Source organism: Anolis carolinensis, chromosome 4 (assembly GCF_035594765.1).
Source record: "Anolis carolinensis isolate JA03-04 chromosome 4, rAnoCar3.1.pri, whole genome shotgun sequence".
Lineage (NCBI taxonomy): Eukaryota > Metazoa > Chordata > Lepidosauria > Squamata > Dactyloidae > Anolis > Anolis carolinensis.
In genome coordinates, this window is record NC_085844.1 from 97,260,646 (window position 1) to 97,281,041 (window position 20,396).

The window sequence follows — 20,396 nt, forward strand, 5'->3', positions numbered from 1 at the left end:
AGAATAAAAAGAAACAAGCAAGGAGGTGAGCAGTGAAGAAACTGAGAATGAGTAGTATTGAAGCAGTTTTTGCACTGCAAAAGTTAAAAATCTCAAATATTAATATACTCATTTAGAAAGATAGGAAGGTGACCGTCAATAAAAGCTTCCAAATACAAAAAAAAGGATGTTGCATGTCTTACAGAGAAGGACAAGACTTAAATGATCAATTAGCTATTACATAACATCTCAAGTCAGGTTAATAATTCAATCATTATCGGAGGCCTTTATGGCCAGAATCACTGGGCTGTTGTGTGGCTTCCAGACTATGGCCATGTTCTAGCAGCATTTTCTCCTGATGTTTCACCTGCATCTGTGGCTAGCATCTTCAGATCACTTCAATCACTGTTTTTAACTCATGACACTTTATACCAGGCACATGGGCCAGATGTGACCCTCCAAGGTCATTTACCCTGTCCTAAACTTTAAACGTGGGGTTGCCCTAAGTCTGAAACAATCTGAAGACACACAACAACTTGATTATCTCATCAGCCAAAAGCAGGTTTACATTTCCCATTGAAATCCTGGCAAGCGTATATTGGTTAAAATTGTTTATCATTTTAAATACTGTATCGGTCTTTCTTTTTTTAAAAAAATTGCATTACAAATAAAATATGTGCAGTGTGCATAGGAATTCACTCATGGTTTTTTTCAAACTATAGTCCAGTCCCCCAACAGTCTGAGGGACTGTGGGCCAGCCCTCAGCTTTAGAAGTTTAAGGACCCCTGTTTATACCATAGTTGCCTACAAGAAAACAATGTAACAGGCAAATTAGAGAAGCCTTTCTTCACCAAACTGATTCCAATGCAATCTTTCCTTCTTCAAGAAAGAGAGGGGGAACTCGGGGGGGGGGGGGGGGTATTGAAGCATGTATTATTGGGATTTGGTTTTGAAACTTACCTTTTTCTTCATTTTTACATTTTTGAAAATTGCATGGACTCTCCATGTTTTCGCAAACATTGCCCCAAATGCAGTTGTGTAGCCCACTGTAAGTATCCAAGTTCGGACCTGAAGTAAATAAAAAAGCATAATTTAAGTAAAGGATGAATCAAACTTTTCTTCAGAGTTTCAAAAAGCTACTCCTTTGGACAACAGAAGAATTCTGAAAGCTATGATTTTAAAAAGTAATTTTCCCAACCTCAACCTTATATCAAACATATTTATGTGTTTAAGCAGCAGGCCCACAAACCCAAAATATGAGCAATATCAACTCTTCTTCCGAATAAGATCCAAGTTTTCACCCATCAATTCTCTCTATCTGAACCTGACCTAAGCCAAATACTGTAGCTACAAACCCAAATGGGAAATAACGGATGTGTTTCTGTGTAGAAAATTGGCTAGCAATTCAGTGAAGCGCTTTGAATTCCATGAATATGAAAAGAACTGAAGGACAGAATTAAAGTCTTAACTCTCATTTATTAAAGTACAATATATAAATGGAAAGCCTTTAAGAAGAAATCAAATTTAAGTTAAGGAAGGGCTCTATAAAAGAAGGAATGTACCTTGGACAATGTGGTAGAAAAGGAAGCTCAGGAATCTGAAAATAATGAAAAATTGTCTGCTTTTCATCCCAGCAATTTTAAATGTGGGACAGAGTGTTCAGCTGGCAATGTTGATGATGCAGTTTAAAAAAAACCCCTTGCATCATTAGCATTTATGCTGCAGTTTTTGTGCTCTATTTTTCACCAGGCACATTACCATAGGCAACCCTATTGTTCTAAGAAGAAAAACAAGGCACCAGACAAACATTATCAATAAACATTAAGAGTGAAACATAAACACCATCTTAATTGGGTTAATAAAAGCAAATTCTTGAATTCTGAGGAGGGGAATGGATTTAAAAAGCCCAACACACAGGCACAGATCCTTTCAGCTCAGATGGTGTAGCATTTGAAATCACATTGTTTTTCTTCCCTCTCAATTGAATTCAACTTCCTGTAATTACCACATACAATAAAATAGTATGTTGAATTCAAAAGTAAAGGTATATATTCAGCCACTGGTATCTTGACAGAAAGAGGCCAGGTTTTGTCTTTACTTTTGAAATGATTGTAAACAGTCTGGAAATCAATCCAATACAAAAGCAGTTTAAAAATAAAGTTGGGAAGTCTTATGGTAGTGATACGATTTAACCCTACAATCCTTCTCTGCCTATTTATTTAAATGTAGCCCCACTGTATTCCCAGGTGAGTGCAAACAGAATAGCAAATAGTGTATACACATCTTCCATCTGAATTGTAATGCATACTTTTCAATCTCTTATTTTATATACAAAATATGGAATCCAAGATTCCTAAAGGAAGAATTCCAATTCATTATATTTAAATGAAAGAAAACAAAGAATAGGGGTGACATTTAGCAACATTGACAATTCTATATCATAACAAAGTCATGGCAAGGAATCTCTTGGTAAATTTCTCATTGTTAGGTCTACTGATCTGGATGCCACCATCACTAGTTGTTAACCACAATGAACTGCATACAAATTAAACTGAATCAAGGTCTCTGTTCATGATCACCTCTGAAGAGCTGACTCTGGAATCTTTTCATACAGTATTATATTTACCAATGATTTTCTTCTTATCTAGAGGATACAATCTTGTATCAATTAAAATGAGCAAGATTAAGCCACCTAAACATGCTGAGATATTGGATTTGGATGCTGCATATGGATTTACCCTCATCATTTCTTGCCACTTTTTTCACATAATTTAAAAACCTTGTGGTTTGCCCGAACATGCTAAAGCATTCTTCTTGTTTCTTATTCACCACCATAATCAGCAATGTGGTGATTAATTTGGAAGGGCAAGATCTTGCTAGGTGCAATCTTTTATCCAATGCTGCTGGCATTCCATCTTACTTCGTCCTTCACTTTATCTCAGTTCTCGCAATGTTCATATTGCTTGTTTCTTGCATCTTGCTGCTCACTCCCTTTTATCGGTATTCCCTCCTTGGCTTCACCTTCACCTCTTCTCAATGCCTCTTTCTTGTTTCTGATACAGTTAGTCCTCCATATCCATGGATTCTGCATTGAAGGATTCAACCATCCACCACTTGAAAGTATTTTTTTTTTTAATTCTAAAAAGCAAACCTTGATCTTGCCATTTTATGTAAGGGACACCGTCTTACTACACCATTGTATATAATGGGTCTTGAGCATCCATGAGGTTTGGAACTTAACCCCGGCAGACACCATGAACCCATTGTACAATAACCCCAGCACTACGCATTTCTCTTCCCTATCCTTCCCCTGTTTGCCTCTCCTCACACCTCCACAATGCTATTCTTCCCTGATTTTTTTCCCCCTGCCACTTGGATTGCTCACGATTTTCCTTGCTACTTCATTCCTCTGCCTCATCTTTCACCCTTCCTGTGTGTCCTTCTCCTGCTTCCTGCACTCCCCACTTGCTCTGCTCACTGTCCCTATCCTGGCACTCCCACCTTCCCTTGCTTCCACCATACCACCATTTCCTTTTGCCTCCCTGGTGTCTGAAAGTCTGGGTGGATGTGTTTCTTACAAAAGTTTCACAGAAGTGTGCCTCCATGTTTTACACCATATTCCAGTTCCTACAAGGGATAGAGATTTTTAATAATAATAATAATAATAATAATAATAATAATAATAATAATAATAATAATAATAATAATAATAATAATAATAAATTAATAATAATAGCTCATTTCAAACAGGCACTGGGTAACATGCCTAAACGCTGGCTAAAACCTGTTTAGACTAAGGGTATAAGTAGGGTTGTAACAAGACTACCATAAAGACTGCAAAATTGAAGGAGGTTGAGATGATTTAACACAATTTGTAGCAGTTTTCATCTCTACCAGGTAACACTTTGCAAGAACAATACATTTTTAACAATACATAATTGGTGGCATAATTGCTGGGAAAATTGGTTTCCCCTCTAATTCTTGGGGGATCCAAGGGGATGGCAAATGATGCCATAGCTCCCACTAATAAAAATGTCCCAAGACTTTAACCCTGTCAGTCTTGGTTCCTCTATATCACTAGTCATAACTTTGCAACTGAATTCACTTTTAATATTAATGGTTGCATAATGGTGTGTTTCCTAGTAGAAAATGTTCCTGTCTGGTATATGTATAGTGTTCCCTCACTACTTCGCTGTTTGCTTTTTGCGGATTCGCTGTTTCGCAGTTTTTCAATAAACTCTAAAAGAATATTATAAATAATAAACATTACAATTTACAGCCTAAGGAAGGGAAGAAGGAGAAGCTGAAGGGAGAGAAAAGGAGTCCAAGCAGCAACAGGGAGAGAAGGAGGTGATTTATCAACACACGATTGGTTGATAAAGACTTAAAATAGTGTATAACTACTAAAATAATGTATAAATATATAGCGTCCCTACTTCACGGATTTTCACTTATTGTGGGTGGTCCTGGAACCTAACCCCCACAATAAGTGAGGGAACACTGTATTTCAATGAAATACAGAGGATCTCCTGCCAGAGCATTCTATTGACATAATTCTGAAAAATGTACCAGAGCTCTCTAGCAAAGAATTCAAAATACCTCATGAAACTACAAATCCAGGATTGTGTAGGATAAAATCTATTGTTAAAATGCTATCAAAGTTCCACTATCCATAATGTGTTGTGTAAAATTTATATAAAGAACAAAGCAAGCAGGTTTGCCTGCTTGCAAGCAGGACAGCCATAATCTTAGCTATAAAGACTATCTCTGCTAAATTAAAAGTTAAGGTTAAGAAAACTTCAATGCCAAAAACCCAGGAGAATGCGGACTGGCAGTTCCTGGCCTCAGTAGCTAATATGCTTATAAAATAGTAGAAATTCCAAAATCAATTAATTCAACGGAAACCCCATTTAAAATTCATAGATAATTAATTTTTAATGTTTAAAAAGAAAGGATTTTTAATTTCCTGTCCCCTTCAACCCACATTTTAAGTCTATTTACCATCTTTTAACATTTCCATTTTCTCCTTATTGTTAGGTGTCCTCTTTTAAATCTGTAAAGGTCTCAGTTCCTTTTCCAATCTTATGTCACACTGTATAATTAAGGCTGCTAAGGGCATTAATTGCTGTATTCTGGCATTTGGTTACTTAGCCTTTCAGCTGCACTAACCTTTTAACTCTGGACATAACGGATTTCTTTCACATTTTTTCAGAGACACTAATGGCACATAGGTACACCGAAGTCTTGGATTTCTCAGTGATATGAGGGCCCCTCTAAAAGTAATGCAATATATATATTTAATCTAAATTTTACTCTATACCTTTGTTATTTATACAGCAACCTTGGAACTAGGGCCTGTATGCCTGCATGGTAAAACTCTGGATCGGCTTGTCTGAGCCACTGTATAGAAGTTGCCAAAAGGCAGGCCCATAGCCAGGATTTTGATTTGGGGGGGGGGGGGGGGGGCTGAGTCTCAGTGAGAGAGGATCTACCCTAGCAAACCTTTTGTATAATTATCCCAATTCCCCCATGCATATGGGATATATTGAACATGGTGATCAGATCATGATATGAATAAACGTAACAGTTTAAATAATAAATGTAAGGCCTTCTCGCAGACCACCCTGAGAATTTGGGGGGGGGGCTGAAGCCCCTCAAGCCCCCCCCCCCCCGGGCTACATGCCTGCCACAAGGGATTTATCCTCTTCAAATCTTGTTCCTCGCAGGGAGACCTTCAGTTTGCCAAATAGGTGGCAGTCTGATAGTGCCAGATCAGGGCTATAAGGTGGGTGTGGAAACTGCCCACCCAGGTTTTTCAATCTCACACTGGGTTTGCCAACTGACATAAGACAGGATATTATCATACATGCTACAGCAAAAGATCTTGTTTCCATCAGTGTGGACTAACATGATGCATGCAAGCTTGAGGTTTCTTAAAGAGTTTCCACATATGTTTCCGAATTAGTGGTGGTTCCTTTAGGCAAGGCTAGCAGGATTCTGTCTGAATCCCAAAAAAACAATTGCCATAACTTTTCCTACTGAAGATGCAGCTTTGATTCACATAATACCACTTTGTTGATGAAGGTGAATTCACATAATACCACTTTGTTGATGGTCTTTTATTGGCCTAATCAGACAGACAAACTTGCCCATTATAAAACAGTTTGATCTCACTTCAGGCACAGAACCTGCCAGATCCCGTTACACAATGTAGGTCTACTTCTGTCGAGGCTCTATGCCTGAATACTACTACTACTACTACTACTACTACTACTAATAATAATAATAATAATAATAAATAACTTTTTTGATAGCGGTGCTTTTGAGGTTCAGAGTTGTAATAGCTTTTCATAACTGTGTGGTTTTTTGGCATTGTATATTTCTGTGACTGTTCATTTGTATTTTGATTCCGTAGCCCACTTGTCGATGGATGTCTAGAATCAGCAGCCCAGGAGCAAGCCATCAGAACAAATGCAATTAAGGCCAAGATCGAAAATCAGCTGATGACCCAAAATGCAGACTCTGCAAGAAAACCGACGAAACCATTGATCATATCCTCAGCTGCTGTAAGAAAATCGCACAGACAGACTACAAACAGAGGCACAACTATGTGGTCCAAATGATTCATTGGAACTTATGCCTCAAGTACCACCTGCCAGCAGCAAAGAACTGGTGAGTACTGGGATCTGCACGCATCATCCGAAAATACATCACACAGTCCTAGACACTTGGGAAGTGTTCGACTTGTGATTTTGTGAAATGAAATCCAGCATATCTATCTTGTTTGCTGTGTCATACAATAAAATAAATAACTTTACTCTTATACCCTGCCACCATCTCTCAGAAGGGACTCGGGGCAGCTTACATATGGGACAAAATGCCAATAGGCACAAATACAAAACAATCCGTCAAAGCAAAAACACAAATTAAAATAAAAAACATTTGGAAATCTCTTCAATTCTATGACAAGCTTTTCTCTCAGGCACTTTGGGCTTATGAGGATTCATCTAAACCTAGTAAAAAAAAATGGGGCCATCTAGAGCAAAAAAGCTGCAGGCTGGCTACAGTAGTGTTCAGACACTTTACCCCAAACCTGTGGCAGGGATGGAGTCCAGATAATCCAACTGACCCAAAACTAATTTGGCCAAGCTGGACTGTCACTGTTATCTTTCCTATCACTACACTGATCATTTAGGTAGTGAATCAGTTCCATAGAAGCTAAACACCACAAAGGACTGATCATTCTTAACCAGGGATAAGGCTCCCTTAATGCAGCCTGGCCCCAGGTTAATCTAATTCAAGGGAAAATTGAAATCTTGCATTAGGATTTGGGTTCTGTCCTGACTTAGAGATAGTCAAGACAGGTGGCTGGATCTAGCCAAATGGAACAGGCCAAAGAAATCTTGACTGTCATTCCCTTCCACCGGTCATAGCTGTTCCCAGCTGCCACCCCACTTACCTTCTTGTGGGAACTTTGTCATGGCTGTAAAATTGAAGGAGGTGACAACAGGGGATTATACCTCATGTCACTTGAGGGGGTCTCATAAGCTGGCTCCTCAGTGGCATCTTACCATTTTGGAATGGCTGGACTCCCTGCCACTTCAAAGATGGTTCAGGGAGTCCAAGCAGTTTGAAGTCATGAGTCAGGGTGAGTTTCCGACTGTCAGCCTTAGTTTCTGCCAACTTAGCAGTTCGAAAGCATGCGATGCAAGTATAGGAACCATCTGGGCAGGAAGGTAAAGGGGCACCCTATGCAGACATGACGGCAAAAAAAGATCGGAAATGTCTATGGACAGCAAGCATGGAAAATGTAAAAGGCATTGGATGTTTGCCTTATATGTATACTATAATCAGCTCTGAGTCCCTCCAGGGAGATAAAGTGGGATATAAATAAAGTGTAGTAGTAGTAGTAGTAGTAGTAGTAGTAGTAGTAGTGGTGGTGGTGGTACGTAGTAGTAGTAGTAGTAGCAGTAATAATAGAAAGATAGGTTTCAAGAAGGAAAGCCAAGAATTGTCCAGAAAAATATAGCTTCCATTCAACAAAGAGCTTTACCAGCTTCTTCAGTATGAACAGACTGGGTTGAAATAATTGCAGCACAGACATGGTTCCTTGAGTAGAAATTTCCCTCCTTTAACAGCACATTGCAATATAATTATTACAAAAGCTGATCTGTTTCTATTAAAATGCTTCAGAGTTACTTACAGTACAAAGGGTCTCAAATGTTTTGTCAGAGACAAAAGACCCATCAAGGCCAAAAAGGAATATAGATGCATAGGAGAGCATCCCACCAAGAATAATGAGATTGTTCATGTAAGGACTGGACATCTTTATTAACCTGTGAAGAGAAGACAGTCACAATAAATAGCAGTAACAACAATAATAAAAAGAGCAACCCCAAATGAGATGGCAGCTCTTTCACAAAACAGAGTCTGAGTAGGGGAGATGTGCTGAAAGGGTCTTAGAGAAGAACCTAAGAAAAGTCATTAGACATAAAAGAACTACTCTGTATAAAGCCAATAACACTAGAAGATTACAATTAACGAAGAACTAGCAATAGCGTGTGATTTCACTGTTAAAATTGCAGACGACAAAACACCTGGAAGAACAAGAGCAATTAAAAAAAGACTCGTCTACACTGTTCAAAGAGGTAGCCGTGTTAGTCTATTTTTGTCTATTTTAAAAGACATAAAGGAATCCAAAAGTATTATCAAGGCTAACAAGGAATATCTTTTTATATGAGGTGGTGCAGCAGGTTAAACCATTAAGATGCAGAACTTGTTGGCTGTTCGAATCCACAGGATAAGGTGAGCTCTCGTTAGCCCCAGCATCTGCCAACCTAGCAGTTCAAAAACATGCAAATGTGAGTAGATCAATAGGTATCACTTTTGCAGGAAGGTAATGGTGCTCTATGCAGCCATGCTGGCCACATGACCTAGGAGGTGTCTACAGACAACACCAGCTCTTCAGCTTAGAAATGGAGATGAGCATCACCTCCCAGAGTCGGACTCAACTAGACTTAATGTCAAGGGGAAACCTTTACCTATAAGATCTTTGGGACAGGGCCTTCTTTCCATCCAAAGATGGAAAGATCTGGTCTCCTTTTGCCAGAAAGCAAAGTTCTTTTCATTCAAAGAGGCAATTAATGATTAAATGGTTGCAGGAGTTTTTTAAAATGGGATCCATGTTCTGTATGTTTATTGTATTGTTCTATTTTAAAATTATTTTATAATTTTAAAATTTCAATGGTGTTTTAATATAATTTATGTAATTGTGTTTTAACCTCAAATACAGTTGGCCCTCCATATTCTGTTTCCATAGATTCTACCATCAATGGCTTGAAAATATTCACCAAAAGGTAATAGAATCTGAAAAGCAAACCTGCATTTGGCAATATTATAAAAGGGACACTAGGGACACCACAATATATAATGGGACTGTAACATCCACAGATATTGGTATCTGTGGAGGGTCCTGGAATCAAACCCCAGCAGATAGCAAAGGCACATCCTATAAACGTTTAAATATAATAAAATATAATGAACAAATAACAAGAAGAAATTGATAGCATAAACTTTCATGGATACTATCAATGTATCTGATAAAGTGGACCCACAAAATATAATGCTATGACTTTTTTTTTCCATTTCTACTTTCATAGATATTACTGGTTTCTTTTATATCTTGTTCTATAGGAATAAGAACACAAAGAGAGGGCTGTGTGTGCTTGCATGCACCTTCAAGTATTCTGTCAACTAATGACAACCCCAAAAATATCAAAGGCTTTTCTTAACCAATGAATACTCAGAGGCGGGTTTTCTAGTTCCTTGCTCTGCAATATAGCCTACAGGACCTGTTATTTGTTGGCATTCTCCCATCCAAGTACTAACCTGGACTGACCCTGCATGACTTCCAAGATCAGACAGGATCTGCTGTCTATAGGCTTTTAGAGGTTTCAGCTGTCCCTATATGGCCTAGAAGAGGCGACAATGCCATTTCAGCACACTGACACTTGTGAACGGCTCTGTCGGGAAACAGCCTAAGACTGAACCATCTCACGCAGGATCAGAGAAGCAGCTTTCTGTGCAAATTGGGGAAATATGCAAATCTATGTGCTTGCTTTATAAATAAGTTTAGATGAGCATTATTATGGCTAAATGTCTTTGATCTCCTGTACTAAAGCAACTCCTTACATTACACAGTGGTTTAATTAGCTGGGGATTATGCTAATAATACACAGTGGAAAACACTAATTTTGATCTAACAGAATAAAAGGATTTAATAAAACGTTCCAACACAAAGATATTATACAGGAACATCAATTAAATAGAATATTATTTTAAAATATTAGGTATTATCCAACCAAAATTAAGCACCTTTAAGGCACTGGTTTCAATAGGAGGGGTGAAAGTATGTATCTAATTCTTCTGCTGAAAGTAACATGCAGACCATAACATATGTCCATCTGAGTTCAGTAAGAGTAGACCTCTTTCTCTAAAGAGATACAAAAGTCTACAATCTTAGAGGTGATTAAATTTGATTGGATCATGACCAGCACATAGATTTTAGTGCTAATCACAGTAATTTATGAGAAGGGGGCAGGGAGAGGTAAGGTAAAAGATAGCCACCAAAAGGCAAACTTCAACCTTAAGGCTAATTTCATGCCCTACTTGGTCTAATTTCAAAAGAATCCTACAAGCAATCAGTTCAGATTTTTGTCATGAATGATCTGAATGGGGAGGAAGAAAGAGAGAAAGGTGCTGTTGGTGATAATTATCTACTCAAGTAACTCTTGCCTAACAGCAAAATACAACAAAATCCACAAAGCAGTGATACCTTTATTGTGCCAACCAAAATGCACAAAACACATCATGCAAGCTTTGCAAGCTTCATTGGCTTCTTCATCAAACAAAATGTTAAAATTCACACAGGAGAAGGAAATGACAATATTAGAGTAATAGTCCTACATTGGCTGGGCTGTGGCGCACCTGGTTAGTAGCCAGCTGTAATAAATCACTACTGACCGAGAGGTCATGAGTTCATAGCCAGCCAGCATCAGAGTGAGCACTCGACCATTAAAAAAATAACTCAGCTTGTTGTTGACCTAAGCAACCCAAAAGATAGTTGCATCTATCAAGTAGGAAAATGTAGGTACCGCTTATGCGGAGAGGCTAATTTAACTAATTTACAACACCATAAAAATCGTCCAGCAGCATGCAGAAAGGAATGAAGAAGCAATCCATCAAGCACTTGGTGTCATAGTGGATGATGAAGCAGCAGCTCCCCCTGTGGCCGGAATTGAGCATACCTCATGAAGCCTGGAAGCTGGAAAAAATGTTAAATTGCCTCTGTGTCTTCATCTCTGTCTCTGTTTGTATGTCTAATGGCATTGAATATTTGCCATGTATGTGTACATTGTGATCTGCCCTGAGTCCCCTTCGGGGTGAGAAGGGTGGAATATAAATACTGCAAATACATACATACATACATACATACATACATACATACATTTTGACTCAGGTGTTACTTCTCACAAATTAAGGCTCCATCTACACTGCCATATAACATTCAGATTATCTGATTTGAACTGGCGGTGCTTCCAGACAGGACTTAAACTCGCTTTGGGGTAGGTTAAAGAAACCTGCTCTGAAGTGGGTGCAAGTCCCATTCCCATGCCCAAAAACAACAGGCTTTCCCTGTTGGTGTCTGCATGTCCTCCTGGTAACTTCTGGGAGGCAATGGGGCACTGACCCCACTCCCCCCGAAAAGCCCTTAAAATAAGAGAAAACCTACCAGGCAGCCACAATGCCTCTCTGGCAGGCCTCCTGGCACATAGAAATAATGCACCAGAAGGCAAAGGGAGGGGCTGGAGAGATTATCCTCCTTGCCCCCCTCCACCTCTTGACACATCATTTCTACACACCAGGAGGCCTGCTGGAGAGGCCTCATGGTTGCCTGATAAGTTTTCTCTTATTTTAGGGGCTTTTCGGGGGGTGGGAAGGGGGTGGGCACCCTCCTCGCTTCTACAGGCTTTTGAAAGCCCGAAGAAGTGAGATTGGTGTGGGAACAGACTCCTGGTACTGTGGAAGCTCGTACTTCATTCTAATGGGGCCCAGGTCTCATGGAGTATTTATTTAATTCAGGACAAGTCAAGGTTTTCTGGCTTTGTCACAAATTAATCCTCTTTTACTGAGGTGTCGTTTGGATGCCTCAGGTAAAAGTCTGACAGGGCCTACATTTTGGGCCCTGTCTAGAAAGGCCCTGGGTTATATGGCAGTGTAGACTAATATAATCCAGTTCAAAGCAGATAATTTGGATCTTATATGGCAGTGTAGATGATGCCTAAGGCAGGGTGTATATGCACTGTAGAATTAATGCAGTTTGACAGCACTTTGCCTGCTATGACTCAATACTATGGAATCATGACAAATGTAATTTGGTGAGGCACCAGCATTCTCTTTGACAGAGGAGGTCAAAGACCTTGTAAAATTACAACTTCCATAATTCCACACAATTGAGACACTGCAGCTAAAGTGCTGTCAAACTACATTAATTCTACAGTGTAGATCAGTGGTTCCCAACCTTTGGTCCTCCAGGTATTTTGGACTTCAACTCTCAGAAATCCCATCCAGTTTACCAGCTCTTAGGAACTGTGGGAGCTGAAGTGCAAAACACCTCGAGGACCAAAGGTTGGGAACCACCGGTGCAGATGAACTAATGCTCTAGAGGGAAATCAATGTAGGTAAAGAACACTCCTTTTTGTTCATGTAAAAACTAGGGACAACAAGCAGTAAAACACAGGCAATTACATTTAAAATCCATTAGCAGCGGCAAAATAACTTTCAGTACCCAGCAAGTTACCCATAATACAGAAAAAGGTCCCTCACACTGATTTTCAACTTACTTCTGATTTCGATTTTTGATGTTAAAGAACAAAAAAGCACTAGCCATGATCATTCCCAGGATAGTGATTGCGGAAAGAATGCTGTAGAGAGGAAGAGAGATTTTGCGAAGTTGTGGCTGGACAATGGTTCTGTCCTTTGGCGGTTCTATCCCTGAATGCCAGAAAGAAAAGGAGAGTTAATCTTATATAAATGTAGCATTCGTGGGGAAATAAACCAACAAATTTACAGCCAGAATAGTTTTATACACTTATTTTTCTTGTTAAAGATTTTCCCTTGATAAGTATAAGCTATTCCCTACTGGACCAAGGTTATGAGTTCCTCAGTACTTTGAGTACTGCCTAAATCACAGATGGGAAATTATGGTTTGAAGGCAATTTGTGATCCCATGAATGTTTCTGATAGCACCAAGGAACCTCTTCTCAATTTTTTAGCTCTCGGTTTGGTCCACATGGGTCATTTAAGGCCCAGAAGAATTAAACCAGGAGTTAACGTTGGGAAGGCTCCAGTAATTTTACTATTTGTATAACCAGATAACAAGCAATACTTGCTGAAATTCTTTCTTCTAAACTAAAGTTGCAGAAATATTATCCAGGTTGCTCTCTGGCAAGCCTAGCTCTATTCTACACTGATGGGCAGTCTGAAATCCTTTTTAAAAAATGAGTTCATTAAAGTCATTTGGGTTTTATAATGCAACATACAGCTTCACTTGTATGCTATTTATGTACAGGAAAATCATATCTATGAGTACCTGGGGCTTTTAAACTTGAGATGCCAGTGACTAAACCTGGAAGTGTATTCTACATATTTTGAATAGTGTCAGGACGTGTATACGTTTTATTATTTATTCATTCAGAGATGGACAAGTGCCCAGGCTCTTAAATATTCCCTTCGGTAAGAGCCACAATTTAAATACTTATTGTATTCATGCAAATAAAACTGCACACTGTATCACCTCATTTATTGAATAATGGTACCAGATTGTCCAATGTCAGATTTCAATACTAGATATGCTATTCTTGCTTGAATATACACATCACTAGCTTCCTATAGCTGTGCCGCTGTGGCTGAGGAAGTTGTGGCACTGAACTAGTGTTCATTGTGCCTGTAGCTATTTCCTCAGACATTTGCAAAATTATGAGGAATGTCTGCAAGGGGAAAATCAGCACTGATGTTTGGCAGCACTGAGACACAGATGTCTGGGGGGCAATGCATCCTTGCTGGGAGCAGAAGCACATAGTGTGGAAGAGCCCCTGGAGCTCTTTCACACAATGCAATTATAGTGATGTATTCCACTCTAGCTGCCATGGCAACATCCCACAGAATCCTGGGATTTGTAGTTTAATCAAAGGCACTAAAAAAGCTTTCAGGCTGAGAATTCTACATGCCCCTGTCTAAACTGCAAATCCCAGGACACTATAGGATGGAACCAAGGCAGTTTAAGTGGAAAAATAGCACTATATCTCTGTAATGTGTAAGTGATGTACTAGTTCTGAAAATATTATCCAAGGAAAGAAAAAGTGTATTTCTTTCACACATCCCAGCCCCCTCCTATTTCCTAGGAGCAGTTTCTATTTCCTAGTCCTTCTCCCTGAATTCATTTTGCCTTTGGGAAGGGTTTCAGGGGTACCACTGAAAATTAATGTTGAATGGAGATGTAAGAATTAGTATTCTTTGGGTTTATGTCTCCTCCCTTGACTGAAAATTCTGAATCAATCACAGACCCGTATAAAAGCAAAAATATGGAAACTAAAGCTTTGGTCTTAAATCTTCTTGTGGAGATAAAAAGTGGGGTATAAACATAACAACAATATTACATGGTAGGAAGCCAACGAGCTTCTCTTAGGATTGCCTTACAGTATATCAGTAGTACCCAGAATCAAGAAGTAATACATCACAAGAAAATAACTGTGTGCTATGTACTTGTTATCTACTTGATGGATGATGGGAATTAATTTCTAAGCAAGTACACTTCCTGAGAGCCATAATAGACGTTGGATTCCACATGGATGGTTGTCTCTATGTGATTCTCTTGCTAGAACTGTCTGTAAACTGGATGTTATACTGGTTGCCTACATCCACAAAATCTGTTAATAAGACCCCTGCATTAGATCAGATAGGGACACAGACACCACTCCCTGCAAAGTGGGTCTGTTCCAATGACCCAATTTGTGACAAAATTGGGTCTAATTTTTGTGGTGCATTAAACAACATATTCCTTAAAATGCAACCAGCCTTAAGCCATAAATAAGGAGATGAGGATGGTAAGGAGTCCAGGAGATGTTTGCCCCCCATCCCCACACACCCTAGTGCTGCAGGAAGCTGGGTTTTAGGCAGCTACAGTGGACTGAAGCTACTCTGGGATCTCTCATTCTTAATGAGATAATCTTCCTACCCTTTTTCAGAGCCTGCAAAATGCATAGACTCCTGGGAATAGAATATTTGACGCACCTGGAAAAATCGTACCCTGCTGTTGCTTGCTTCTATTGCAGAAATGCACATGGGCTCCCTAGTGAAATGCGGGATTGTTTCTTGATGGCAGGAAGTTTACATAATACTGTATAGTTGACATCTTAGAGTTTTGAGCCGATACTAGTGGAATGGGAAGGAAAGGCTTGGAAGAAAATGAAGATTCTAAAATAATTTAATAATCTACAGAACATAAATCTTGGAGGGCCCTAGAAAAATCCTACTTCCAGTCTAACAAACATGGAATTCCTTATCTGTTAAACTCACAAGATTACTTGTGCCATCAGATCAGGTTCTGATGCCAGTCAGTGTGAACAGACTATGCTGTGCACCTCAGGGAACGACCAGAAATGGTTGCGCGGGGGGGGGGGGGGAGATAAGGGGGAGGAAGAGAAGGAAGAAGCCTTTCCAGTGTTTGTGGGAGACAGTCTACCTCCCAAAGGCCAATTGCTGCAAATGGGGGAGACTCCACAGTACCTTCTTTCAGCCCATTTTTCACTTGGTATTATATTACTCAGAAAATATTGGGTGGGTGGAACTTTGGTTGAGATGAGACAGAATCTAAACCATAGTCAATGGATTATTTTAGTGATTTTCTCTGTAGCAGTACAAAAACATTTCTACACGTTATATTGCATACAAACTAAAAATTACACAGAAATCTGTAATACCATTCCTGCGCTTTCTTTTATATTCTTGTCTTACCCTGAAATTTGATGGAGTTGTTGATGATTTCCAGTGAATCAAGTATAGCATTATATTCTCCCACCTTCACTTCTTTTTTGTCTGCAGTGAAACAAAAAAAAATGTGATTGCTTATGTCAGTCCAGTCATTCCTTATTTAGAAAAGCTGCTATATTTGCTTACCTGACTCTCCCATTGTTGCCATTCTTACAAACACCTTTTACAGTTAAGGTAACATATGAAATGACTCAGACAAATTAAATGGAATTTGAGTGTAACTAGATTGCAAGCCATCACCACCACTACATTGCACAGTTGATACAGAACAAAATATTTTGGAGTCCCACTCAGCTGAAATTACTGTAGTTATGACTACCATAACTCAAGAGCCCCTCATACACCAAAAATTGCAGTTTTGTGGCGTGTGGAGTCCAGATTTTCCCTCTACCATAAAATAAATTACAAGACTCAAACATGACCCACAACACCCATTTTTTTAGATGATCCCTTTTTTATTTTTCTCTCTCTCCAGGGAATAAGCAACCCCCACTCCACCTCTCCACCTGAATACAAAGGCAAAATCCAGGATTTTTCCCATAACTATCTTTCAGCAGCCAATGTGTGCTTTTCCCCAAAGGCAGGAATAAAGACATATGAACCCTTGAAATCCCTTTCCCATACAATGCGATTAATTACTTTAGATTTGCTTATTCTCTTGATTCCATTTTTTTATATCTTAGAATCTTAAGGTGATTTTTGAGGTAGGAGTGTTGAATTGCCTTTCTTGTTGCGAATTCACTATATGTAGTCATGTATACATTAAGCCCATGTATAAATCAAGGGCAGATTTAAGAGCTAAAATTGTGGATTTCAGTTAGACCAGTGGCTAAACTCAGTGTCACTCCATGGAAAGTGGGCAGCACCAATGTTGTTTTAGGGGGCCATTTCCCCACCCGGGCATTCAAACAGACCAGAAGCAGTGCAACGACAGAGTTAGTAGAAGGTGTAGGTGCTTCTTTTGGGTTCTTCCAGGATGCCTTTCAACACTCTACTCAGAAAAGTGGGTGGTTCCCTATTTAAATAAGAGTTAATGTACGGTGACCCATTAATAATCCAGTTTTGGGGAGTTGATATTTTTTCTAAAAGAGATGTATACACAAGGAAATAGAGTATATATGATTCTCAATACTTAGAAACCATCTTATTTTGAGAGTGGCCCTGTTTCACTCTCTTGCTGACACTTGATGATCCAGTCCTACTATTAGAGTGCTGAGGGGAAGGGAATAGTAGTGCCACACTGTTGCTGCAGGGAATAGGTGCTTTAACTGTAATTGTTTTACATTTAGTATCAGAATATATTTATTTGCAGTGTTGTGAATTCTAACTGGGACTTAAGCAATGTTATTGGCAACTTCAACCACTCTGCATATCATACACATGAAATAACTTTTTAACAACACCGCAAATGGGGAAATTATGCAAGATAAAAAATGGATAAAATAGCACTTCCTGCCTGTCAGAGAACTGATAACCAGAACTAAAAGATACCAGTGAGACTTCTGTGGCCTGAAGACTGATGAATGCTATGAAGTTTTTTTAGGCATATCAAGACTAAATAAATATTCCTTTCACTGTGCCAGTACCTCGATGAAAATGTCAAATCTGTCAATTATGATACAGGAAGGAAAGGGGCAATTCCTATTGTGGCAGAAAACATATTCTCTTTAGTAATAACTGAGGATGGGGGTGACTTGCAAATTTATACTGGAGCCTCATACTGCGATCACATTAATTTATGTGTTGAAAATAAGCATGATAAAGAAAGCCAATTTGAAAAGCATTTCTTCATTCTAATAGCATTACCACAATCTGGTCCAAATTAAGCACTTGTGAGTACCAGTTATTTCAATGGAAGAAATTAGAGTCAAATGTTTTTGTCAGAAGGACTGTAAAATATGACGGATTGTGTCCCTTCACATTTTGAATGCTGTGCTGTTGAAAGTGAAGCTCTTCCTAGGGCCAGCACTACCATTAGGTGAAAAGAGACAACTATATCGGGCAGTAGATGTTGGTGTCATGATAGTCCAACAATTAGTTTATTATGTTTGTATTTTACTGGCTTGAAACAAGGAGAGACACTGTTGAGGTTTGGTGACTAATATGTAAAAATCAATCAACCAGATTTATTAATTGGTCAACTGATTTAAATATGTATATCTTATCCAATATCATGATCTTTGATGGCAGCATAAAATAATTAGGCCAGCATAAAACAGTAAAACATAAACTAGAAGCAACTAAAATTCAAATCAAGACAGCTAAAACTACTTAGGACAATGAAAAAAACAAAAAAGTGCAGATTTGAATGAACTCAATTTGGATTCATGTTATTACTTGGTGCCAGAATGATGCTAGTATTAGGGCAAATCAGGTCTGTCACAGAAAGGCATCCCACAATCTGGATGTTACAGCAGGGAAGAGTCTCTCCCACAGTTCATTTCCCTACTTCTGGGACATAGAGGAAGACCCTGCAGCAGACCTCAGTCCTTGATCAGGCATACATAGATGTCCCAACCTCCTCAAGGTTTTGATCTTATCACTTTGCACCTTGAACTCAGATCTGGTTCATATTGGCAGCCAGTACGATTCCTTAAAAAATAGTTGCGTGCAGTTTTTGTGCAGTTTTTGTCCAATGATACATGTAATGGCTACATTTTGTGTTAGCTGTAGCTTCCAAGTTATATGCAGGGCTAGCCTACTGTGGTAGTCTAATCAGGACATTATCAATATATACATTGTCCCATTCTATGAATGGTGGTACCTGATAGACCAGTCAAAGCTGGCCTTAAGCAGTGTGAGCAATCTGGAAAATTCCTGCTCCTTAGCGGTGTGGAACCCCATTCATGTCAGATAGCTCATTTAATTTCTATACCTGAGAATCAACCCAACAAAACTTCTATTTTTGAAGATTCAGCTTCAGTTTATTGGCCCTCACACAATTACAGTATATAGGCATGAGTCCAACCTTAGCTGAATATGACAACAAGAACAAGTAGAGTTGAATAGCTTAAGTGTATTGATGGTACCCACCCCAAACCTTCTAATGATCTCACCAAGTGACTTCATATAGTTATTGTAAAGCATAGAGGATAGAGTAGAAACATATAGCATGCTAGAGCATAATAGACATGACACTGAACAGGATTCCCTAATGCCATCTCTGGAATGTCTTTGCAGATTTATTTATTTATTTACAGTATTTATATTCTGCCCTTCTCACCCCGAAGGGGACTCAGGGTGGATCACATTATATACATATAGGGCAAACATTCAATGCCCATATACACATAAAACCGAGACAGAGACAGACACAGGGGGGAGCAGCTGCTCCATCATCCACTGTGACGGCACTTCCTCATTCCAACATCGTAAATTAGTTAAATTTGCCTCCCTACTTTATAAGTGGTACCTTGTTTCCTACTTGATAGATGCAACTATCTTTCGGGTTGCTAGGTCAGCAATGAGCGGGGGCTATTTTTTATTTATGGGTGCTCACACCACCACGGGCTGGCCTCGAACTCATGACCTCATGGTCAGAGTGATTTATTGCAGCAGGCTGCTCACCAGCCTGTGCCACAGCCCGGCACAGTGTCTCCTACTCCCAATCCACAGTGTTTGTCCAATAGGATAACATAAGAGGATCAGTATAGTAGAACTCCCCTGTTTTGAACAAGGATTAGGTTAGGACCAGTGTTATGAATGTGGGAGTGGGAAATAAAATGGCAAATGTGATTCAATGTAAGTAAATGAAAAATGTTGCAAACTGGAACAAATAAATAAGTAAACTCTAACTCAACAAATGCATTGATGGAATCTCAGTTGCTAGTGACTGACTCAGAAAATGAACTTGAGATTGTCATGAATAGTTCGGTGAAAATGTTAACTATTGCTTTTGTAATAGTTGCAGAAATTCAAGGCATTAACAGAAGAAAAATGTTTACTGAAGTCTGAGTATATCATGGTATACTAGCTGAAAATTAACTGTTGCAACATGCTGTAGAGTGAATACATTTTTCCTCAACAGTTAACACATTTTATTGTTTTCTGTCTGTCTCGGCAAAAGTTGGGTTTGGACAAGTGAGACATAACAGAGAAGAATGATTGAAAATTTATTTCAGTACTCCATGATAAAGTTGTCATATATCTCTTCTGTTAGGGCGATTGCTTTGATAGCAGGATCGTCCCTTACATTTTCTAAACAATGCAAAAACACCTCTTTCTCTTTTGTCACTCCACAACTATGGAGCATTTATTTAGATGCGCTATTTAGATGCCCATAAAAAGGACCAAAGAACACACTTCAG

General features: G+C 39.0%; 1 protein-coding gene across 2 annotated transcripts in view; it reads right to left on the reverse strand.

Annotated features, from left to right (window-relative positions):
* Nucleotides 1-20,396, reverse strand: part of gabbr2 (gamma-aminobutyric acid type B receptor subunit 2) — a 444,511-nt gene that overhangs the window by 145,520 nt on the left and 278,595 nt on the right. For both annotated transcript variants that reach the window (XM_003219823.4, XM_062980838.1), the window contains exons 9-12: nt 16,054-16,134; nt 12,882-13,032; nt 8,183-8,315; nt 940-1,047 (exon numbers count right to left, since the gene is read on the reverse strand). In XM_003219823.4, the coding sequence (XP_003219871.2) occupies nt 940-1,047; nt 8,183-8,315; nt 12,882-13,032; nt 16,054-16,134 (473 nt within the window). The remainder of the gene's footprint in view (nt 1-939; nt 1,048-8,182; nt 8,316-12,881; nt 13,033-16,053; nt 16,135-20,396) is intronic.